Here is a 23963-nt window from a genome sequence, read left to right on the forward strand (position 1 = left end):
CTGTCAGTGACGTCTGAAGCCCTTTGACAGTGGCCTTTTATAATCCAACCTCTGACAATGCCACTTCGTTTACAGAAGTGTAGCCGCAGTGGACATAGGATGAAAGCATGGTTGTGGGGTGCAGAGTGCAGCTCAAGGGGCCTGGGTTGCAGCAGGTGCACCATTGGGGGGATAAGAATGGCCCGAAAAGGCTGGGCAAAACAGAGACATTCTTTCCGGCAAAAATGCTTTCCTAGTAGCCGGGCGTGGTGGCTCACGCCTGTAATCCCAGCACTTGGGAGGCTGAGGTGGGAGGATTGTTGTGAGTTCTAGACTCGCCTGGGCTACAAAGTGAGCTCAAGGCCAGCCTGAACTGCATAGCGAGGCCCCGTCTCAAAAAAGACCAAAAAAACAGTTTTCCTCTTTACCTTCTCAAGTTTATCTGCTGTTGAGGGCAGGCTGGGCACAGTGGTGCATGCCTCTGATCTCAGCACTTTGGGAGACTGAGGCAGGAGGATTGTAAGTTTGGGCCCAGCCTGGGCTGGGCAGTTTAGTGAGATATTGTCTCAAGATTTAAAAAGTGGAGAAGGGCAAGGCTATGAATGTAGCTTGGTGCAGTCTTTGAGTTTAATTCCCAGTGCTACAAAAAAAACTTTTTTAAAAAAATTTTATCATTTTTCACCTTTTTTTTTTTTCATTTTTCACTTTTTAAAATTGTTTAAAATGTATTTATTTATTTAGAGACAGGGTCTTATCATGTAGTTCAGACTGGCCTTGAACTCACTGTATAGCTGAGATTGGCCTTAAACTCATGGCAATCCTCCTGCCAAGTGCTGGGATTATAGGAGTGAGCCACCACAACCAACAAAATAATAAATTCTTAAATTGTTGTTAAAAATATTTGGGAGTAGAAAATTTAAGCCTTCCTATGATGGATTCAATTCACTATAAAAACTGTATTTTGGGACTAGATAATTCACTGTGTAGCCCTCATGAAGTTGTCCTTATTAAAAGTCAGTACATGGGGCTGGGGATTTAGCTCAGCGGCATAAGCGCCTGCCTTGCAAGCAGGCAGTCGTGAGTTCGATCCCTGGTACCGATAAAAAAGAAAAAGACAAAAAAAAAAAACCACGAACATAACCACTCTCCCTGCCGTCCCGCAGAGTGCTGTCCGATGTTGATGCTTTCCTTGCCTACGTGGGTGCAGATGTGGAAAGCTGTGACCCTGACGTGGAGGACCCCTGTGGTTTCAACCGCGCTCGAGTAAGACTTCAGGGTGGGCAGTTGTGTGGGCTGCAGGCAGGAGCAGGATGCCACTGGCCAAGTCCCTCCTAGATCAGCTTCATCTATACCAGTGTAAAGCCTAAGAGTCTCCACTTCTGAGCTCCTTTCTCTTCTCCTTTGGTTCTGATTTCTTGAGGTAATTCCCATTCCAGAGCACGTCCTCTTTGCTGTGGAGTCATTCTTCTGGCTTTAAAGATCTCTAGGCTCTGAAGGGATAGGGAGGAAGCAGTTTGTCCCTGTGGTCGCTCTGTGCTGTAGAAAGTTCTGATCATTGGCCTGGCCTGAGACCTGAGGCGTCACAGTGCTTTGATCCTCAGATAAGCATTGTTCCTTGCTCTCTCAAGGCCCCAGTCACAGTCAGTAACCTTGAGGAAGGCTGAGGGAAGAAGCTGCCAAGCTCCAGGCTGCAGGGAACAGTGGCAGCCTGAGTATCTCATGTTGGCCCATTCTTCCACCCTGCCAGTGAGGTCCCCAAGCCCTGGAAAGATAGCCCAATCTTCCCAATGGCAGGGAAGCTCCAGGGACACCCTGGTCCTGAAAATGGCAGTGCAGGGACTGCTCTTGGACTTGCCCTTAGAGGAAAGGACAGAGATCTTATGGAGTGCAGGGGTGTCCTGTCTTTAGCCTGACACTTTGGCCACACCAGTGGATGTATCTAACAGTGCTTTGTGTTTTCTTTCCTCTTAAGTTTATCTTCTTTCTTGCTTTCCTGTAGATAAGCTTTTGTGTGTACAGCATCCTGGGTGTCGTGAAGCGAACTTGCTGGCCTAGTGACCTAGAAGAAGCCAAAGCCGGGGGCTTCATGGTTGGCTATACGCCCAGTGGGAGCCCCATCTTCCGCAACCCCTGCACAGAACAGGTTCTGAAACTGCTGGACAATTTGCTTGCCCTTATAAGGTCAGTCAAAATAGTAGTTTGTCTGTGTTGCTTTTTCCTGTTTATAGTAAGGCTTTTCAAAATTTTAATCAGACAATGTGACTTACGACAGTGGGAATGAGGGATTAAGTCCTAATTCTTTCTAGAAGGGAGCTGTCTGTTAGTTTTACAAATTATAGCTCACATTTGTGAAAGGCTTACATTCCATGGAAACCCAGGGGAACCTGTTGAGAGCTGATCCCAAAAGGGCCTTTTTCAATTTTTTTTTTTTGTCTTTTTCCTTTTTATCGGTACCGGGGATCGAACTCACGAGTGCCTACTTGCAAGGCAGGCGCTTATGCCGCTGAGCTAAATCCCCAGCCCCCTTTTTCAATTTTTTTTGAGACAAGGTCTCACTTTGTAGCCCTGATTGGTTTTGTACTCAAGGTGATTCTTCTGCCTCAGCCCTCCTGAGTGTTGGGATCACCACTATGCCTGGCTCTAGCTGCTTTCAAAGTGAGGCTTCTCTAGGTGTTGTTCTGTGGCCTGATGTGAGCCTAGCGGTGATGCCTGAACTCTAATGGACCAGACCTGTCAGAGGAAAGTGTGACACATTTTAACTGCAGAATCTTAAGACCAGCAGCCTCCATTGTCACCTGAGCCCATGTCTAAAGGCAGACTGAGGGCTCCTTCTCCATATAGCAGATCAGAATCTGGCTTTAGCAAGATTCCCAGGTGGCCTCTGTACACATTAAAGTTTCAGAGATCCTGTTTGGGGTTATTTGAGATAATCCATTGCAGAGTTAGTGGAGGCTGCCAGGCCGGCTATTTACTGCATACATGTTTCATGATTCAGGAGTGCTATCTAAAGAGAAAGAGAGGTTTATGATGGAATTTAACTCTATTGTCGAGAGTACAATATGAGTACCTTCTTTTTTTTGTTCAGTTATTTATATTGTTAGTGGTAAATTTAAAGACACAATGAAAGTATGCCAAGATTGCTTTTTATGTCTCATAGTATGTCAGTCTCACAGTATTTATACACTGGGTGCTTTTTTCATGTTCTTTCTGGCTTCTGACCCAAAGGTCCAGAGAGTCTCACCTGGGCAGACCATATTGTCAAATCACAGGGGAGCCTTCCCAACCACAGATACTGAAGCCTAGGAATCAAAGGCTTTAGGGAATGATTGACCAAATTAGAAGGCCACACTGCCTGGCAGAGTTGGCATGGTTCTGATTTCAAAAGAAGACATTGCAATAAAGAGATAGACTTACATGATAGTAGCAAAAGTGGTCAAGGAAAGGCTGATTTCCATGTTCATGGTTTTGAAACCTGTAAGTTCTGAAGCCTAGACACATGGGGAAAAGACGACATTATATATCTAGAGACTCATTGGCCCAGAGATTTTAGGCTTCTGACCAAAATCCACATGCAGAAAACTAAACCGAGAGACAATGCTCATTCTTGATTGGGTGAGGTGCACTCAAGACAATAGTACTTTTGTTAGTGTGATATTTTTCTAAGAGTTCAATACTTTTTTTTTTTTTTTTTTTTTTTGTCTTTTCCCTTTTTATCGGTACCAGGGATCGAACTCAACAACTGCCTACTTGCAAGGCAGGCGCTTATGCCGCTGAGCTAAATCCCCAGCCCCAAAATCAATACTTTTATAAAATGATTTAAAAAAAAAAATCTGAGCATGGTACTACCCACCTATAATCCCAGAACTCAGGAGAATGGCCAAGAACTCAATGCCAGCTTCAACTACATAGTGGGTTTAAGGCCAGCCTGGACTGCATAGCAAGACCCTGTCTCAAAAAGAAAGAAAGAAAACAAAAGAAAAGAAAATCTTCAATAATGAACTAACTTTATCTAAAAGGTTTTTTTGGGGGGGTAGGTACTGGGAATTAAACTCATGACCTTGCACTTAACAGACAGCCACTTGTACCACTGAGCTATATCCCTAGCTCTGTGCCCTTATTCTATAAACAATTCTATACGTTTTTACTTTTTGTTCATTTTTTTGAGACAGTCTCACTGTGTTGCCCAGGCTGGCCTTGAACTTACAGTTCTCTTAGCACCTGTTTTGGATCCAGCTTTTGAACTGGTCCAGGTTTTCACGACTGAAAACCCCTTGAACATCATAGCGTTAGTTCAAATTTAAAAGAATTATAATTGGATTCGGGTTTTTGGGCTCCACTGTTGTCTTGCTGTCTTGGAATTTGGTCTCACTGCACCAGCCTCCTGGGTAACTGGGACTACATGTGTATAACATGGTGCTCAACTCTCTTACAGTGTAAATTTTGTTCCAAACCAAGACACAAGCCAGGCCTGGTGGTGAACGACTGTATTCCCAGCTTTGTTGGGAATTTGAGGGGCATGGATCCTTTGAGCCCATGATTTAAGACTGGCCCAGGCCGTGTAATGAGGCCACTGTGTGTGTGTGTGTCTCTCTCTCTCTCTCTCTCTCTCTCTCTCTCTCTCTCTCTCACACACACACACACACACACACACAAGCAAATATGGTAAACGTTTAAACTAATAACATCATTATCAGTGTCAAGTATTATGACGTCCCATCTGGATAACGACAGTGTGGGCTGCATTTTTATGTGCCTGGCAGTGCAGTAGGGTTTGTGTACCCCAGCACCTGCACACACGCATAACTGTCTGCAGTGCTGTGTGACAGCTGCTTCATCTCTGAGAGACTTTCTCAGTTGCATTACTGTCAGTCTTGCAGGACCACTGTCTGAGTGATACACTGTTGGCCAGCATCCTTTTGTGACACGTGATTGTACTTAACTAGCATGCGTCACATCTGTGTACCAAAGTGCTTTCTGATTACCTTTATGAAGAGACATCAGCAGTTATTCACCCACTGTGGCTCTGTGCATTCACTGGACCGGAGCAGGGGCTGTGCCTGTCAGAGGCACTTGGGTTGGGTCCACGATGCCAACAGACAAAGCTCTTTATTGCCTATGGAGGTCACTATGGTGGGGGTGTGTTTCGGGACCATGTTCCTCCCAGCAGCTCAGACCACCTTGGCAGGTTCTGTTCTTAAACAAATTATGAACCTGAAAAGCAGAGCACCTTAACAGGTGTTTTGGATTCAGGTTGTAAACTGACTGAAAACCCCTCTGAACATCAGAGCGCTAGCTCAGAGTTAAAAGAATTACACCTGGATTCAGGTTTTTGGGCTCCATGTTGTCTTGCTGTCTTGGAATTTGGTCTGTGTGCTCACTGGTCTTTAGTGTTAGTTACTATTTATCCCTAGTCATCACTTTCCCTAGACTTCCTTCAGGGACTGCCCAGTGTCCGTACCCTCTCTGTCCCTAAGGAGTAGCATTGATGGTGTCATTACTGTCCATGTGGATGGGGAACTTTACTGAATCACGAGGTCAGACCCACTGCCTCTGCTGCCACAGACTAGGATGTGTAACATTTTGTTCTTGTTTCTTTCAGAACCCACAACACACTGTACGCACCAGAGATGCAAACCAAGATGGCTGAGCCTTTTGCCAAAGCCCTGGATATGCTGGAAGCAGAGAAATCTTCTATATTAGGTAAGAAAACTGTACCCTCCAAGCTCACCGTGTCGCCAATGGGCTCCTCCAAAGCATCAGTCTACCTTAGGCCCTATCCTCCTTAATCTGGCTCTGTTTGACAACCTGTTTGTTCAGAAATGCATTTGTGGAATTCCTAAGGCTCTAAAGGACAACTGTTTACTTCATTATCTTAGCACACAGAGGTCTTCACAGGCACTTTTCCCCAGCCAGCATCTCCTTGTGTTTAACCAGTATGCCGTGGTGTTAGAGCTGCTAGATCATAAATAAACTGTGGCTTTTAACTAGCAAAGGCATTACTTTCTTGCCTTTCATATATGTAATATATGTATTATTTTAAAAACAATCATCATTTTAAAAATAATAGAATATAAGCCACTTCCTATTTGTTACCTTAATTAGAATAATACTTTAGCTCATTTTTCCCCTTGACAAAGTATGAAAATAGCTGGAAAATAGTGATGCTGGTATTTGCTAAGAAAAAAAGGTGGTGGGGCTCTGTGGCATTGTTGTTTGGGAGACCCAACGTAAATCCTCCTTAGGAAAGAGACTGGAAAAGAGGGAGAAATTTGCTTCCCACAAAGTCCTGAAGGATGATTGGCAGCTGACAAGGCCAGCAAAGAGGCTGGGTTGGGCAGGCAGAATGGCAAAGCCCTGAGAGAGGCAGCAACGAGCTTGGGATGGCCTGAGACCAAGGAGAAGAACTTAACTGGAGCTCAGGGAGCAGAGCTAGGGAGGTGGTTAGCAGCCAGAGGTGGTAGTATCAAAGCTGTCCAGCCCCCATGTCTGTCTCTGCAGCCTCGGGCTGCTCCAACACAGTCCCCGTGTCTGTGTGCTGGCTGCTCACTGTGGTCAGGCCACAGCCTGGCTCTCACTGTGGTCAGGCCACCAGTGAAGTTAGCTAGAGGGAGAATGCTCTATCGCCTGTCCAGAGCATATGTCTGTCTGTCTTTGCACAGGTGGTCCTGGATCTTTTCCCTGAATACCACTGCACTTAAAATCTGTATTGAAGAAAATATATATCTTCTGTTGAAGGCACCAGTTAAAACAGAACTCCTGTCAGGGATTTAGCTCAGCACACAAGTGCTTGCCTTGCAGCACACGGTCATAAGCTCAATTCCCAGTACAAAAAAAACCCCAGAACTCCTAAAATGTATATTGCCATTAATATAAAAAGTAGGGGTTGGTTTACGCATACAAAAAGTGGTTCCCTGACTTGGTGGGTGCTTTACAGAGGGGTCCTTTTGTTTTGGTACAGATCCCATCGGGGGAAACCCGGGTCCCGTTTGGAGTAGTGGGTCCATGAATGGTGTCCACCTTTGCTTACTAAGGGAGTGTGCCCGACCACCTTAAGTAGAAGGTCTTTGTGCCTCCAATGGGAAGAGCACAGCCAGTTGCTTTGTGGACCTCATAGGTGCACACCCAAGCCAGTCTGACCACTGAAAGGCACTATTCTTTGCAACACCTGACCCGGCCTTCTCTGCAGGATTACCTCAGCCTCTCTTGGAACTCAATGACTACCCTGTCTACAAAACCGTCCTGGAGAGGATGCAGCGCTTCTTCAGCACCCTCTATGAAAACTGGTACGAAAGCTCACTGCCTCTCCACAGCAGCTTCCCACGATGTGTGTGTCCTAGGCCTGGCGGTGTTAACCTTTGATGTAGAATTCTAGTGTACAGATGAGTTGCAATGGGCAACTCATTTTTTTATGTTCACCTCTTTTGTCATTGTCATGAGCCTCACAGTCCTAGCTGTGACTTGATGTGTCATGCTAACTTGGCTGTTTCTGGTACATAAAATCAAAGACTGTAGAAGAGGGGCAGCGAGCTGCTTTCCTTCGCCCAGCCCCACTGCCTGTGGCTGCTTCCTATGAGGTCGTAGGAGGCTGCTGGCCAGCACTTGGTCTGTGAGCCCTGGGTGTGGCCTGTGTGGACACACCATAGGCATGGGCTTTGGCCTCAATGAGCCAGATCAGTCCACTACTCCACGGTGAGGCCATGTACCCTAAGAAAGACCTGGGTTACCAACATCTCGCTGTACATAGAAGATTAATTCATATCTTTAAAGCTAAGGTTCTTTTAAAAACAAAAACAAAGCAAAGCAAAAAAAGGGGGCTGGGGATTTGGCTCAGCGGCATAAGCGCCTGCCTTGCAAGCAGGCAGTCCTGAGTTCAATCCCTGGTACCAATATAAAGGAAAAAGGCAAAAAAAAAAAAAAAAAAAAAAGCTAAGGTTCTTTTAAAAAATTAATATAATTGGTTATCTAGCTAAATATTCTTACTGTGAACTAGAAATGAAATCCTGGGGCAGTCAGGGCCCACTGCAGTAGATGTGGGGTTTGTCACTGCTGACAATCTGCCCCACAGCTTCCACATCCTCGGGAAGGCTGGCCCCTCCATGCAGCAGGACTTCTACACCGTGGAGGACCTTGCCACCCAGCTCCTCGGTTCAGCCTTCGTCAACCTGAACAACATTCCCGACTACCGCCTCAGACCCATGTTGCATATCCTTCCTGAAATCTGAAGTCCTAGATAACCTAAAGTCAGAAAGCAGAGGGAAGAGGGAAAGGAATCATGAATCCAAGGCAAGCCATCATCTCATGAAAGAAAGGACTGTGGGACGTGACGAAGAATGTAGGTGTCCAGCGGGTTTTGGAGCTCATTTGAGCATTATAAGCTTTTCCTTGGGGATAGATCTTTACTGCCCACCATTTTATTTTGCTTTGTTTTGTTGAGGTGAGATTTTGTTGTTCTTTTACCCCAGGCTGACCTTGGGCTCCAAGATTGACAATGGTCCTCTTTAAATTTTGACTAGTCCGTAGGTGTAGTACCTAGTGATCACATTCATCATGGGGATTTGGTGCATATTTACAACACATCTTAGTTCTTTCTACGTCCTCTTTCCCTCTCCTCCCTGTCTCACTCTTCTAAGCCTCTGGGATCACCGATAAATACCTCTGTGCCCACTTAGGTGCTTCCTTTTCAAAGAATTACTTGAGCCAGGCCTGGTGGTGCGTGCCTATAACCAGCACTCAGGAGGCTAAGGCAGAAGGATTGCCATGAGCTCAAGACCAGCTTGGGCTTCCTACTGTGTTAAAGGCCAGCCTGAACCACAGAGCAAGACCCCATCTGAGAAAACCAAAACCAAACTTGTGTAACCCTATTCTTTCAGCCTGTTTTGTTTGTTGGTTTCTTGGTTTTGGTTTTGTTACAGAGTCTCACTCTGAAATTCTCATTTACTGTGTAACCCTGGCTGGCCTTCAACTCATGGTAGTCCTCCTGCTTCAGCTTCCTAATTGCTGGAATTGCAGGTAGATGCCACCACGCCCAATTCAAGTGTGTCCTGGTTTTTTTCTCTCCCTACTTATAGGCAGCCCAGTGCCATGATGTGTAGTCTAGTAGGAAAGACAGTTGAACTAAAAATACAGTAGAATCAAGTGCCCATATAGCTCAAGGTTTTAGGAAAAGAGTATGAAAATACTCCCGTTAACACAAGTTGTTGGCACCTTGGGTCCTTTAGTGTTGGCTCTTTCCAGGGCTGCTGTCCACTACCTTGCAGGGGAAGGACCCTTGCTCACACACTAAGCTCCTTAACCTGCCACCGCACGGGTCTTTGTGAAGCCTCTGGTGCTCTTCTGTCCTCCAGAGCACTATGAAGCCCTGGTGTCACCCATCCTTGGACCTCTGTTCACCTACCTCCACATGGTAAGGGGTCAGGACCGTGGCAGAATGCTTGTGGGACTGGCTGCTCACGTGTAATCTACCAGCCCTGTAGACTTGTCACTGACTCAGTGACCAACACAGCCCCACCAGGTGCAGCCCACCTCAAGCTCCTGTTCATGGCACAGGAGGCACAGTCAGGGCAGTGCTTCCCTGCCCAGTCTGTGTTCCTTACTCAAATTAAGCAGGGAGCAGCCGGGCAGTGTTGTAGAAGTGCCACCCATTCTGAGAAGAGAGACGTTTCTTCTGCTGGACTTGGCATGGACAGGAGCAAGGTTATAAAAACCATATCTCACTGGTTTATTTTTAGTGCTGACCTCATGCATTCTAGACAGGTGTTTCACAGCTGAGCTAACATACGTCTCTCTTTGAGACAAGTGGCCACTAAATGGCCTGGCCTGGCCTCAAACTTGTGATTCTCTTGCTTCAACTTCCCAAGGAGCTGAGATTACAGATGTGTACAACCACTTGTCTGTTTTTTAACTTTGCTGGGGTCTATTTTGGAAGCCTATCATTGATACCTGGGTCCTCGTTGGCTAATTTTTGTCATGAAGCAGACCTTGGATAATACATCCTCTGGGCCTTTCCCGGTCCTAGCACATACTTCCTTTGTGTTTCCCCAGCGGCTTTCCCAGAAGTGGCAAGTGATTAATCAGAGGAGCCTGCTATGGTAAGGACACCCCCCCTCAGGTTTGGTTGGAGAAACAAGGGGCAGGGAAGGATTCTGCCAATCCAGGGCTAGAGCGGCAGCGAGTGAAAGTCATTCTCAGCCAAGGTGGCAGGTGACATTGGACACGCTATGCATGACAGGCTGGCTCTGAAATCCTGCCTCCATGGGGGCAGCTTCCATCACCTTATCTCGGCCAGAGTCACAGGTCAGAAGGGCCCTTGGTGGGCCCCTGCTGTCCCTTCCCAAATCAAATAGAGCACAGCGTCAGAGGAGGCAGGAGGGCACCAAAGGCTGGGGGGGTTACTGCTTTCCGGGTCCTGTGTCTTTGAACCCTCATGGGATCCAGCTCCTTGGTTTTCAGCAGTGGAGAAGAGGAATCTGTGGAAGAAAACCCCGAGTCTCAGGAGATGCTGGAGGAGCAGCTGGTGAGGCTGCTGACCCGTGAAGTCATGGACCTCATCAGTAAGTAATGTCCAAGAGCTGCACATGGAAATGGGCTTAGGTCAAGTACTGACCTGATGGGTGGGGGTTGGCTTAAACCCTGGTACCAAAACAGGGAAAGAAGCAGAAGCGAGTTAAGTCTTAAGTCAACTTAAGGACATTTTTTGGACTGCGAACTGGATAGTACGGCCAAGTATGAGGCTGTCATGTCAATAGAAACTCAGATAATATTTGGAAATAGTTTTCTATTTTTCATTAAAGTGTAGGGATAATTTTAAGTTGTTGTGTACATGGAGGTTATTAATTTTCTTTTCTGCTTCTGGAGATGTTGAATCAAACAGCACTTGGCCATTTCATTGGTGGGCGATGCAGAGTAGACAGGGATCTATCAGTTGCCCCTGTCACTTTCCGTCAGGATTCCTCACCTTCCCTGCTACCTGAACATGAGAGGGACCAGAGCACAGGCTGGCCAGGCCTCAGGACCTCTGTGCTATTATAGATGAAGCTGCTCTTTGGTCCTAACAGTTCCCCACTGCTCCCTGGTGGAGACTGAGGTCATCTCCTGAGGTGGTGTCAGGCAGTGGTGATACTGACTGCCCACTTCACCCAGGAACCTTGTATTTTCTTACTATAGCGGTTTGCTGTGTGGCGAAGAAGAGTGCAGACCACAGTGCTGCTCCGCCTGCAGATGGAGAAGGTGAGTGAGCCCATTACCTGGCCCAGAGGTTGGCTCTGCTTCTGCAGAAACCTTGCTTAGCTGGCTAGCAAGAATGAGTGGTGACCCTGTAGCTGCTGTCGTGCCAGCCTTCTCACTATACTTCCAGGGTTCTACTGCAGAACCTTAGCACTTGCTTACTTTATCTAAACTGATTTGCTTCCAGCTCTGCAGGGTCTATCTGCTTGCTTCATTCAGGTCTCTGCTCCAGTGTTTCCACTTCTAGGTCTTCAGTGATAACTCATCAAATATCACAATCCACCCATTCTCAGTAGAATGCAGTCTCCCAACTGGGCAGGGGCTCTGTCCTTTTCCTTTTATATTCTCGGTGACTAGATCAGCTCTTTTCATAGTGGCACACACATTGCTGTTCAGCATCGAAAGTCCCGAGTGTCTGCAGCTTACCGTGCTGCCCAGTTTCCCATTTCCCACGTGTCCAGTGCAATAAAACTTGAGGAGGTCTGCCCCAGGCCTGGGCCCCCAGGTGTGTGTGCGTGTGCATGCACACGTTTGTGCGCCTGCTGCTGTCCCAGTGCTGCCCAGCACCACCTGCCTGGGATGGCTCCACCCTAGGATAGGCCTCCTTTATGTATGAAAGCCCAGGACTTGACATTCCACTCTGCCTTCAGATGAAGAGATGATGGCCACTGAAGTGACCCCATCTGCCATGGCAGAGCTTACCGACCTGGGCAAATGTCTGATGAAGCATGAGGTAGGTAGGAGACAAGAGAAATAAAACTCCCATTGATATTATTTTTCCATTTATCTATTAAAACTCCAGCTCCCGATGTGTAACAGAAAACTGCAAATTTTCCACTATAATCCTTCCTTTCCTATGTAGGATGTCTGCACAGCGCTGTTAATTACAGCCTTCAATTCCCTGGCCTGGAAGGACACTCTGTCCTGCCAAAGGACAACCACACAGCTCTGCTGGCCTCTCCTCAAACAAGTATGCTTTTCCCACTCCAATGACCCTCATAGAAGGTCACACTCACTGACTGCATCAGCTGGGAGAGTCAGGGTGATGGGGTGTTCAGAGAGCCCCTGCAGTCTGAGCACCGCTGTGTCCCCAGGTTCTGTCAGGGACACTGCTCGCTGATGCTGTCACATGGCTCTTCACCAGCGTGCTGAAAGGGTTACAAACACACGGGCAACACGACGGCTGCATGGCCTCCCTGGTCCACCTAGCCTTCCAGATCTATGAGGCACTGGTGAGTGGGGTCCGGGGTGGTTGCGGCCTCCAAGCTCAGCTTCCGGGGTCCTCACCTATCCCAAGTTGACATCCACCAGGTCGCTACTGCTGCCTACAGTGGTGTGGCGGAATGGGAATGGTATCAAGGCCTGAACCTACATCGAGTGAATTTATCCACACTTCTCAGCGCCCCAGGTACCTGGAAATCAGAGCTGTGATGGAGCAAATCCCAGAAATACAGAAGGACTCTCTGGACCAGTTTGACTGTAAATTGCTAAACCCTTCCCTTCAGAAAGTGGCTGACAAGCGACGGAAGGACCAATTCAAACGCCTCATCGCAGGCTGTATTGGGGTAGGTGCTACCCTGGATCGTCCTCTGGCCCCACCAGCTGCTCGTGGTTGTCCTAGATTGTGTGGCAAATGGAAGCCAGCTGTGATCACCACAGAGGTGTCTGAGCCACTGCCCAGACCAACTACTGATGCTTATTTTTCTTTCTACAGAAACCCTTGGGAGAACAGTTCCGAAAAGAAGTACATATTAAGAATCTCCCCTCACTTTTCAAAAAAACAAAGCCAATGATGGAGACAGAGGTGCTGGACAATGACGGGGGCAGCCTGGCCACTATCTTTGAACCCTGAATCAAGTTTTTGGGCATCCTTCCTTGGCCTTTGTCGTCATCTCTTCTTCCTTCTTGTAGTTAATCTCTAGGCCCCTTTTGCACTGCCACCTCACTGTCCACCATTGTCAGCTGGAGCCAGAGCTAGGTCTGGAGCGGGAGAAGAGTGGGCCTTGTGTAGGGCCAGCATCCTTCTAAGGCACCAGGAAAGGGAGTCAGGACAGACACATCAATTTGTTGTGATCTCCTGATTAGTTCCATTCTGCTTGTAGTTTGGGCTTCCCTGAGAAAAGCTAGAGCAGAGTGGTCCTTCTCCCAGGCCTGTCCGCACCCATATAGCCACATACGTGTGCTGAATGGGAGCTGGGGTGCTGTGCCCAGCACTGCGACCAGCTGGGCTTGGAAGGGCTGAGCCCCAGCTACTGGGCTAGCAGGGACCTTTCCCCAACCCCAGTGGCTTGTCTGCCTTAGGTGCTAAGTGCTCAACTAAATTCAGCCAGTTCTCTCATCTGCATTTTGAGGAACTTGGGTTATTTGATGGGATCCATGGTATAGGCTACCATTTACCTGGGTATGGGCAGGACGTGCAGGGACCAGGTTGTGACCCCCTAGCGCTCAGTATTTTGCCCTTCCATAAATGACCCTCATGGGTTTCCCCAGCCGAGGGTCTGCTTGGGTCTGACTGCCACAGATGATACTATTGTCACTCAAGGGTAACCAAGACCACTAGGCTTACATTTGTGATAAGCAGCTAGCAGAGCAATTGGTCTCATAGGACCAGCTGAGTCCAGGTGCCTTTAAAATTCTCACGGCCTTTCAGGTCCCTGGTCACTTGTCTCAAGGACCAATTCTAAAAGAAAAAGTTTTTGCCTTCCCATCACAACCTGTCCCGAGTCCACCCTAGAGGTCACTGGAAGGCCCCAGAGCAGAGGGAACATGGAGATGGGACCTCGCCCTGGGATGACCGGGCACCATCCGGACAGGTCTACGTCCAGTTGCTATCCAGCTAAGAGGCTTCGGCACAGTATGGGTGGGAAGAGACACTGGGAAAACAGTGCCAGCTCTGCTGCACGCGTGCCCGCTTCTTGTGCAGTGTTTGAGGAGTCTGTTGATTATGAAGGTGATCTCAGAGTATTTCCCTCCATACTTGATAACTGCCTACTCCTCTCTGATTGGGGCTGTGGAGGGTGTAGTATTTATTGTGTTGTAATATTTTTAACATCCTGTGACCTCATGCTAGAAATTTTCTATTGTTTATAGAAACTTTTTGTAGAAATGTTAACTCTAAAGCACATCTGCATGTCAGTAAAAATCTGTTTCATACAGAAAGGGCCTCATCCGCCTTTTTCAAACAAGGCCTGAAACCAGAGTTGCAGTCCTGGTTGCCTGCTCAAGGGTGGCGTCCTGCCATGGAAGGTGAGGACCTGTGCCTGGCTGACTTGGAGTGAAGCGTGCTAAAATGGTACACTGGTTAGGAGACAGCCTAACCCCCCAGGCTCTCGGTACCTCCTGGGCTGGCCAACAGCCTGCAGAGGAAGCTGCTGCTCTTTCTCTGTGATGTGAAGCTGTCAATGTGCATGGCTTGGGACTGCAGTGAAAACCCTTCTTCCTACCCAACCTTTCCTGCAAATAGGTGAGATGGAACATGTACTCTGGCTGCTCCTGTATCTTCCTAAGGGGTGTGGCTATGCTGCCAGACCACCTCAGTCTGGCTTTTTTCTCAAAGGGTTAGAAGGATCTACGCCCTCACCTGCAGCAAACCCAATGCCTACTGCTAAATGTCAAATCTGGAAACAGTCTCAAAAGAAGTTTTGGACAGATTTATTTACATTAAGGGCCTTACAAAGGCATTAGAAGTCTCATTCTGTGGCACATTTAACAAAATGTATTGATTTGACCAAAAACTGAAATTGGACCTGTAGTCCCATGGGTCTAGCAGTCCCCTGGAACCATCAGAGGCAGCCAATCCCAGCCTCAGTCCATCTGCACGGCATCCAGCTCATCTAGGAACCTCTGGCACTTCCCCATCAGCACTTTGATGGCTTCGCTCACCAGTACATCTGGTGGCAACACTCCTGTTGATTCCACAGAAACTGGGGACCAGAAGGACACTTCAGCCAGACAGCACCAGAGAGCTCTCCAGTCCCGACACACCCAACCCTGATCTACTCACAAATGTAATGATCCCGGACACGGGCGAGCCGCACAGCTTTCTTCAGCTTCTCATGCCGGAAGACTTCCCTGCTGAAGGTGTCCAGCCTGGGATTAGCAACTCGGGCCACCTTCTTACCTAATGAAAACAAAGCATATCACATTTCTTCTGTTAGGAGCCTAGAGCTTTTATATCCCTGCCATCTTAAAACAAAACATGTTAGGTCCCATAGGCACCATGGCCCATGCCATACCTTGGACTTCCTGTACCTCAATAACACCAGGTGAGAAGCAGTAGCTGAGCTCCTCTGCAGCCTCGCCTTCCACAGGCTCAAGCAGGGTGATATCCGGCAGAAGCCTGTAACTGGCTGTTGCCACTGGAGAAAACTTGGCATGATCTTTGCCTGGACAGAGGAATCAGCTCATAGGAACCTTTGTTCACCCTGGTGATACAAACCCATCTGCTTTCTACCTGTTAGCAACATCCACTGAGTTCCTTTGCCATACTTCAAATCAAACCACAAGCCTGCCCCCGCTCCCCCTCTCTGGGTGGGCTCACAGTTCTCACCAATGCCCTTGACACAGTGCATAAGCAGGTCAATCTCCTGGCCGGGCCGCAGCTGGGCAATGAGGATGTCATCGTGCACTGGCCGGATCGTGCCCTCCGGGAAAACATCAGCCTGATTCCCCAAGGGGACCCATGTCATGTGCCTGGTGTACACTGCAGGAAAAATGTGTAGGATGGCCCCATTCTAAAAACCAGCCCCCATCAGCACATGAGCCCTCTTCCTAACCTGCTGCTCACCCTTGTGGTTCACATAGAGTTCGTTGGGATCCGAGGAATCTTTAGCAGCATGGGGGTTCCGGGTGCACCTGACCTGCAGCCGGAATTGCAGTGTGTCTATCTCTGTGCCTTCTTCATCTCCTGCACAAAAAATGGAGAATGGCAGCTTCTGAAGGAACTAGTAACATTTGAGAGGCAGGCAATACATTTTCTTACATACACAGCTTTACATTTTCTCAATCTTTCTGACAAACTTAGGAAGGTTAGGGCAAGCATTCTCACACAAAACAAGCTGATGGACCAAAAAAGAATAACCTATCCTACATCACCCAGTGGTCAGTCTAGGACCTAAACCCAGGCCGTCTGATTATAGAATGTACTTGAAGACACACTCGTTCCTCATTTTCTTTGCTGGGCATGGTGGCACACACCTGTAATCCCAGCACTCAGGAGGCTGAAGGCAGGAAAAGTGCTGCAAGTTCGAGGCCAGCCTGGGGTACGTAGTGAGTTTAAGGCCGCCCTGAACTCTACAGCTAGACCTTATCTAAAACAAAAATTCATTTTAAGCCACTCACCTTCATTCCGAAATTCAAAAAGCCGAGGATCAGCATGAATAGGAATGAGCCCCAGACGGTGCGCAAGGATCTCATCCTGGACAATGGATGTGTTGTTGTACACCAAGACCTTTTCCACAGCCATTGTTGGTACCTGTTCAAGAAAACAGTGACCCATGGGCCAAAACCCACCAGACTCCACCTGGCTGCTGCCCAAGATAGGGACCCCTTCTGAGAAAGATGATTAATAAAAAGTCTACAAAGGGGAAGAAAAGCTTAGTAAAGTTCTAGAGAAAATAAGGGGAAGGGACAGCTTGAAACATTTTATGAGCAAGGTGCTGGTGTACATCTCCACCCCTGCTATACCTCTGCTAAAAGAATTCGCCGGAAAGCATTGGCAATTGCTGCATCGATTCCCACCATGTCAAACTCCAATGAGTTTTCATCCATATGTACCACATCTACACGGAAGTTCTAGAGACAAGAAAAACAGTAAAACATGACATCTGCTTCTCTGTGTGATCAAAAATCCTCTCCACAACAGTTCTGCACATTTCAAAATACTAACTTCCTCTCATTCAAAAACTTCCCTCTGCACATATGACCTTTATTAAGATGTTCTTTGTCCTCCTTTGCTTTGTTTTTTTGAGACAGGATTTCACTATGCAGTTCAGGCTGGCCTTGAACTCATTTTCTAGGCCAGACTGGCCTGGTACTCAGCAGTCTTCCTGCCTCGGCCTCCCAGTGCACACCATACCTGCTTTTTTTTGTTTTCTTAATAGGGTCTCATCATATAGTTCAGCTTGGCCCTAACTAAGTACACAGCCCAGGCTAGTCTCAAATTCATGGCAATCCTCCTGTCTCAGCCTTCTAAGTGCTGGAATTACAAGAATCCACAACCACACCCAGCAAAAATCTCTCCTTTTCCAAGCTCTTTATTACCTGCTGTTTCTGAACACCAGTCCTGGTCTGTTCCTTCTCTAATGAGTCCTAAATTCACTATACCCACCTCCTAAATGTTAAATTTTTTCTAGATTCTGGCTGTCTCCCTCATCCATAACTACTGCTACTGGCAACACACAAAATCATCTTTCACTTCAGATCTCCTTTCAAACACTAATAGCCCACTAGACAGGAAACTGCACCATCATCCCTGTTCCCTGATCAAGTCCCCTTTACTAGTAAATGGGAATATCATTCATCACAGCAGGTCCCCAAGCAATTTTACAATCCCAGCCTCAACCCTTAGCAAAAGCAACTGAAAATTTACTTGCCATCCCCTGACACCATAGTCTCAGTTCTGGCCTTCAATCTCAGCACCGTATATAACCTAATAGATTTGCTTTGTCAGGTATAATCTTCAAACCCATGGCCTCCCAGCCAACACAACTGCAGTGGGGTCGTGCTCCTTAAAAACTGCTAACGCTCTGTCACCTACAGGGCCCAAGACACGCTTGATTCTGCGACCACTCATGCTGGCTCCGCAACATGCCAGCGACACCGAGCTGCTGGGGACACCTCACACAGCTAACTCCTGTTCTTACTCCTCTTTACTGCTCTCAAATTTTACTCATTGTTCAAAGACTCATTCAGATGTCAACTCCACAAAATTTTACATATCTCTACCCTCTGCCTGTCTAAAACTGCAAGCCTCTGTCTGCAGGATGATCCCCTACGCTATCCCCGCCGTCTAGATCCCTATCAACTGCCTTTGCCACGCTTACAGTAATCACTCGTTTACGAATGCTACTTCCCAAAGCTAAGTTTTTGTTTTTGTTTTTTTGCAAAAACTAACTTGGCCTCTCCACGGAGCGCCCAGGAAACGGCTCAATTAACTTTATCGGGACGACCTCAGGAGCAGTTTGTGGCACAGGCTGCTTAGATCATGCGGTCCGGCCCCACCCACCTTCTCGAAGCGATCCTGGTCCCAGGCATCGTCGTAACCCGAATAGTTACCAGGAAAGTCCGTGGTATGAACCTAGGGCAAAGACAGAAACCTCTCCAGCAAAGGGCAGTGGGGCCCAGCCCCATCCTCATTCTGATCCCCACCCCAACCAACCCTGTTCCGGTCTCAATCTTTCCCCGACATGCCCTTACGTTGCGAACCCCAAACTCCCCCAGAACCACGCGGTTCCGCATCTCCTCCACAGCCTGGGAAGCCGCCATCTTCAATCGCTCCGCGAGACCGAGTCCTCACTCGCTCACTTCCTTCCTACCAGCCTACCTCCGTAACCGTAGCAACGCTCCGCCTCCTCACGTTGGAAATATCGCGAGACCCTGTGTCCGCCCCGGCCACGTCCACAGCTTCCGGAAGTCAGTCTGGGCCAAACATCCGGGTTTTCGCCTTGGAGGTCCGGTAGATACTACCTCGCTCGGATACTGTCTCTTGCCCCGGTCCACCCCCTTGCCGGCTCCTTTTAGGCGCGCGAGGCTCGCGTGAGCTTCAGCGACGGGAACCCTTGAGGGACATGGCGACTACAGCCGTGCCGGGCGGCGGGACCCGAAGCGGGGCTGGTCCAGAATGGGGTGGATTCGAAGAAAATATCCAGGTAATGGCCCCAAAGCTCTGGCTGCCAGCACCCCTGGTACCGAAGTCGCCCTGAAGTGTCGTCCACTGTCCTTCCCCTGGGCCTACCTTCCAGGTGCCCTCACACGACTCAGGGCCTAGTGCCGATCCAAAAGGGCTGGGTTATGCTCCAGCCGGAGGGCCGCGGACCCACGGGACGCGCTGGGAGAACCTTGTCATCTTTGGGACAAGTTAGGAGATCTGTCTGGGTCGGGCGTGGTGGTGGGCGGGGAGTGGGATCTATTGACACTGTGCGAATGGTTTTGTCCCGGGCTTGGGAAAGACAAAAGGAATGGACGTTTCTGCAGCCCTCTGAGGGTCTGATCGGAAAGGAAGCAGAGACACATGAAGACAAGCAGCAAGTTTCCTGGGCCACAAGAGTCCCAGAGCTGACAGCCAAGGGCTTCGAGAGTAAATGAGGGGAATGTTGGGGGGGGGGTGTGATCAGTGGTGATTTCAAGCCATGTCCTCTACAAGAACAAAGCCCCAAGTCCAGGGATGAAGAGATTTAATGGATACAACCGAAAGGCACTATAGGAGCTATTGTCTCCACAGGGTGGGGGCTCAGCTGTGATTGACATGGAGAACATGGATGACACCTCAGGCTCCAGCTTTGAAGACATGGGTGAGCTGCATCAGCGACTCCGTGAGGAAGAGGTAGATGCTGATGCGGCTGCTGCAGATGAGGAGGACGGGGAGTTCCTGGGCATGAAAGGCTTTAAGGGACAGCTGAGCCGGCAGGTGGCTGATCAGGTAAGCAAAGCTGAGCCTTTGGCAGATGGGAAAGTAAACCTAGGCATATTCCGTGTTCTGAGTCGGTGCGCTTTATCCCAGGCTCTCCCGTTAGAACTATGTAGAAATCCAACAGAAAACAAGCAGTAGGTGCTGGAACCAAAAGCCTCATAATTCCTACCCCACTCTTCTTTCAGATGTGGCAGGCAGGAAAGAGACAAGCATCCAGAGCCTTCAGTTTGTATGCCAACATTGACATCCTGAGACCTTACTTTGATGTGGAGCCTGCCCAGGTGCGAAGCAGGTAAGGATCCTTCTCCTGCCAGAAGTTTCTCTTCTGACACCTGGTGCTTCATCCAGACTAGATACTGAGCCCCTACTCTGGGGGCTGCCCTCTTACCCAGCACCCTCTCTGTGCTGTCAGCGAACACTACGAGGCAGTGACACATTGCCTTCCTCCTCTTTGCACCTAGCACACTGCTCACAAAACCTAGCTCAGACTGGGCCTGAGTGTTGTAAATTCAAGGCCACCCTGGGCTGTATACAAGACAGGATCTTGTGTATAGCCCAAAAACAAAAGTTCCTAGGTCACAAGGAACTTACTTTGTTCTGCATTCCTCAGCCCACCCTGTTTGTTCTTTCCTCCAACAGCTGGCACTTTAGCACTGGGTGTGTTCTTATTGCTGTGTCTGTCTCCCTGGAAACCAGCAGCCCCTCAAACACAGGCTGTCCCATCTTTGCATTTTCACTCCTGGTACCAAGAGGCTCAGAACTAACACAGTAGGGGATAGCTATGAAATGGCTTCTGGAAAGGTGGGTTTAGCTGAGTGGGGTAGTCCACACCTATAGTCCCAGCTGCTTGTGAGGCTGAGGCCAGGAGGACAAAGCCTGTCCAGGCAACTTAGTGAGACCCAGTCTCAAAAGACTTGGGGATATAACCCAGTGGTAGAGTACTTGCCCGGCATGTGGGAGGCCCTGCGTTCTCTCTCCAGTACTGCCAGGGGAAGGAGTGTGCGGGGCCTTAGGCTTAGCTTGGCTTTTTGTTTATCCTTTAGCCAGTTTTAATCCAATACCCAGAGCCAGGCACTCTCTTCATGGTGCTTGATTCAGTGGTGAAGACAGATAGAAAGATGGGGGCTTTTCTATTGAGTGCAGTTAAAGAACTCCTGTGGTTCTAAGCAGAGGCTCACACAAGGGACACCTGAGTCCAAGCAGGCTGGTTTGTGGGACAGAGCTGGCTTCCCGGAGGAAGTAATAGCAGCTAAAAACCCAGGTAGTCACTTAGGAAAGACTTTACATTCTAGCTCTGAGTTCTGGGTCCCTCTGCTGAGGTCAGCCCATCTGAAGGAAGAGATCAGGTCACATAGATAATGGCCACCTCTCCTCTCCTCTTCTCTCCTAGGCTACTGGAGTCCATGATCCCCATCAAGATGGTCAACTTCCCCCAGGTGACTGGGGGTGAGGTGTGGCTGTGGGGTTGGGGGAGTACCACACCAAGTCTGGGAAGGTAGAAAAAAGCATCACACCCTCTGGCCTAAAGGAGTTGGTATCTTGACAGAAAATCGCAGGGGAGCTCTATGGCCCTCTTATGCTGGTCTTCACGCTGGTCGCCATCCTTCTGCATGGGATGAAGACGTCTGACACCATTATCGTAAGCGGGCCAGAGGCTGGGGGGTGGTTAAAGTAGGTCAAAAGCTGCCCAAAGACAAGATGGTAGAGTGAGACAGGCAGCCCTTACAGAAGGCCCTTGGCAAGTGAGGCTGGGATTGACGCCTCCCAGGGCTAACAAAGCCTTCACCCCACAGCGGGAGGGCACTCTGATGGGCACAGCCATTGGCACCTGCTTTGGCTACTGGCTGGGCGTCTCGTCCTTCATTTACTTCCTCGCCTACCTGTGCAACGCCCAGATCACCATGCTTCAGATGTTGGCACTCCTGGTAAGGAGCCAGGCATTGGTCTGCCTCTGTCCAGGAGCCCCTGGCCAGAGGGTGGGAGGAGCAACCAGCGGCCATGTATTTCCCAGGGGCTGGGTGAGCGGTAGGCTGGCCCAGCCCAGTGATTTTCCTCCCCGCCACCCTCTTCCCAGGGCTATGGACTCTTTGGACACTGCATTGTTCTGTTCATCACCTACAACATCCACCTCCACGCCCTATTCTACCTCTTCTGGCTGCTGGTGGGGGGGCTGTCTACCCTGCGCATGGTAAGTGGGTGCTGTCCTCCCATGGGGGAGCCTACGCTGTGCACCTGCAGGAGTTCTAAGCAGAGGCCACCACTACAGACTTTTCTTCGGGTGGGAGGGTCAGTCCTTCCTCACTCCTCCACTGACTCTGGCCCTTCGAGCTGTGTCCTGTGGTCCTAGGTGGCAGTGCTGGTGTCTCGGACCGTGGGCCCCACCCAGAGGCTGCTCCTGTGTGGCACCCTGGCTGCCCTGCACATGCTCTTCCTGCTGTATCTGCACTTTGCCTACCACAAAGTGGTAGAGGGTAAGTGGCATGAGGGCCATGTGGGGCAACAGAGGGGTACCCAGGTCGGGGCTGCATTCATTCACCTCCCCCTTCCCACTACCTCCTGGCAGGGATCCTGGACACGCTGGAGGGCCCCAACATCCCGCCCATGCAGAGAGTCCCCAGGGACATCCCCGGTGTGCTCCCTGCTGCCAGGCTTCCCGCCACCGTACTCAATGCCACAGCCAAGGCTCTCGTGGTGTCACTGCAGTCACACTGACCACCTAAAATTCATGGCCAGCCCTGTCACCCCAGTTTTGGAGCAGAAGAAGATTAAAGGACAGGACTGTGTCTCTGTTGGGGTCTGCAGCCATCACTGAGCTGTACTGACTTAGGTGCCTCCATGACATGTTTCCAGGCTGCTGAAAGGCACAAGGCGGGGAACTCCCGGCCAGGACTGCCAGGCTCTGGAGCCAGTGTGGAAAGTGGGTCAGCACCCTGAACCTCCTTCCATGTCACTAATTATAAACTTGGTAATTAAAGCACGGCTTGAGCCTGGAACTGCAGGTCCTGTACCAGTGATCTCCCTGTCATCTGCCTCCACACACAGAGGTAACATGCCAGGTCCTTTCTTTATCCCCTCACTCTGGCAAGAAGGTGGGAGAGGCCAGACCACTTAGATGGCAGTGACTTTGTGGAACCTGCCCAAGGACAGAGCATATGTGACCTGTGGAGCAAAGCGCAGGCCTGAGGAAGAATGCACCCGCCGTGAGTCTCCACTGCCTGCACTTTCAGTATGGACTGGACAAAACTTCCAGATCGAACCCCAGTATGAGGACCTGGTGCAGCTGCGCCACCACCGAGCAAATTTTCCCATGGAGCTCACATCTGAATCCAACTTGACTTGCCCCTAGCTTTACCTGGGCCTGCCCCCATTGGCTTTCTCTTCTGGCCTTCTCACAGGAGCGCCCTAGCATTGCACCACCCACTACCTTCGATCAGCTCCCATTAAGAAGCTGATTGAAAATTCAAGCCAGGTGGCCGGTACCTAAAAACCCAACATTTAAGAGGCTGAAGTAGGAGTTCAAGCTCAACCCAGGCAATTTACCAAGAGCCTGGCACAAAACACAAATTTACTCTTTCAAAATAGCCTGTGGCTGCTAAGCCTGTCATCAGCATCTTTACTTCTCAATAAAGGTGCCCAGAGCTGCGCCCTTCATTTTCCGTTACCCAGAGTTTGCCCACTGCTGTCGGTATGCCGGGCCCCTTCCCCGCAGCCGCGGGGTGGCTGTTCCTGGAGGCGCTAAAGGCATCCGTGGGCACCACCCGCGGCCCCTGAGCCTGCGGTCCGCCCCCAGGCTGTGGAGACCTTGCAGCCGCCAGGGGAATGGGGAAGCACTGGCGGAATCCCCGCGTACGCGGCGTCGCGCGTCACAGGCTTGGGGAGAAGGGGGTTTAAGGGGGAGGCGCGGCGCAGATTAAAGGGCCCGGGACCTACAACCTCCAGAGGGACGCGCTGGAGGCGGAGAGGCGAGGCCTTCAAGCGCCGGGGTGGGCGCGGCACGGAGAGCGCAGCCTGCCCCAGCGTCACACACCCCCTTCATGCGCCGCGCCCCCGTTGCGCCCTCTTGGTCCCGCCTGTCCTAGGCCCCTTCCCTCTCTTCCCACCTGCTGTCTGGCTCGGCGTGGTCCCGGGAAGG

The 23963-nt window shown here is 49.6% G+C and overlaps 3 protein-coding genes across 7 annotated transcripts in view; 2 read left to right on the plus strand and 1 right to left on the minus strand.

Moving 5' to 3' along the window:
* Xpo5 (exportin 5) overlaps positions 1–14361 on the plus strand; it is a 38902-nt gene extending 24541 nt beyond the window's left edge. For 2 of the 4 annotated variants that reach the window (XM_063238811.1, XM_063238812.1), the window contains exons 19-32: positions 1143–1242; positions 1979–2160; positions 5579–5679; positions 7166–7262; positions 8045–8180; positions 9284–9382; positions 10021–10067; positions 10432–10529; positions 11143–11205; positions 11853–11935; positions 12065–12172; positions 12297–12434; positions 12603–12767; positions 12917–14361. In XM_063238811.1, the coding sequence (XP_063094881.1) occupies positions 1143–1242; positions 1979–2160; positions 5579–5679; positions 7166–7262; positions 8045–8180; positions 9284–9382; positions 10021–10067; positions 10432–10529; positions 11143–11205; positions 11853–11935; positions 12065–12172; positions 12297–12434; positions 12603–12767; positions 12917–13054 (1555 nt within the window). In that variant the 3' untranslated portion in view covers positions 13055–14361. Of the gene's footprint in view, positions 1–1142; positions 1243–1978; positions 2161–5578; positions 5680–7165; positions 7263–8044; positions 8181–9283; positions 9383–10020; positions 10068–10428; positions 10530–11142; positions 11206–11852; positions 11936–12064; positions 12173–12296; positions 12435–12602; positions 12768–12916 lie in introns of all 4 variants that reach the window. The other 2 variants (XM_063238809.1, XM_063238810.1) reach the window with 1 other exon arrangement.
* A 476-nt stretch (positions 14362–14837) lies between these two features.
* Polr1c (RNA polymerase I and III subunit C) lies at positions 14838–18756 on the minus strand. The gene is made up of 9 exons (XM_003473842.5): positions 18619–18756; positions 18428–18499; positions 16888–16995; positions 16543–16675; positions 15989–16108; positions 15752–15904; positions 15438–15587; positions 15206–15322; positions 14838–15125 (listed from the first exon to the last, which is right to left on the minus strand). The coding sequence occupies exons 1-9, from the start codon at positions 18685–18687 to the stop codon at positions 15007–15009; spliced, it is 1041 nt and encodes a 346-aa protein (XP_003473890.1). The 5' UTR covers positions 18688–18756; the 3' UTR covers positions 14838–15006.
* A 66-nt stretch (positions 18757–18822) lies between these two features.
* Positions 18823–23492, plus strand: Yipf3 (Yip1 domain family member 3). Of its 2 annotated transcripts, XM_003473843.5 has the most exons (9): positions 18828–19070; positions 19643–19840; positions 20017–20123; positions 21222–21267; positions 21378–21470; positions 21625–21756; positions 21906–22019; positions 22179–22302; positions 22395–23492. In XM_003473843.5, the coding sequence occupies exons 1-9, from the start codon at positions 18990–18992 to the stop codon at positions 22541–22543; spliced, it is 1044 nt and encodes a 347-aa protein (XP_003473891.1). In that variant the 5' UTR covers positions 18828–18989; the 3' UTR covers positions 22544–23492. The 2 variants fall into 2 exon arrangements, with proteins under 2 accessions (XP_063094890.1, XP_003473891.1); XM_063238820.1 differs by lacking the exon at positions 22179–22302 and having other exon boundaries at positions 18823–19070.
* Positions 23493–23963: the final 471 nt, after the last annotated feature.

This window comes from Cavia porcellus, unplaced genomic scaffold (genome assembly GCF_034190915.1).
Source record: "Cavia porcellus strain 051 isolate PalLab524CR breed Dunkin Hartley unplaced genomic scaffold, mCavPor4.1 scaffold_28, whole genome shotgun sequence".
Classification (NCBI taxonomy): Eukaryota; Metazoa; Chordata; class Mammalia; order Rodentia; family Caviidae; genus Cavia; species Cavia porcellus.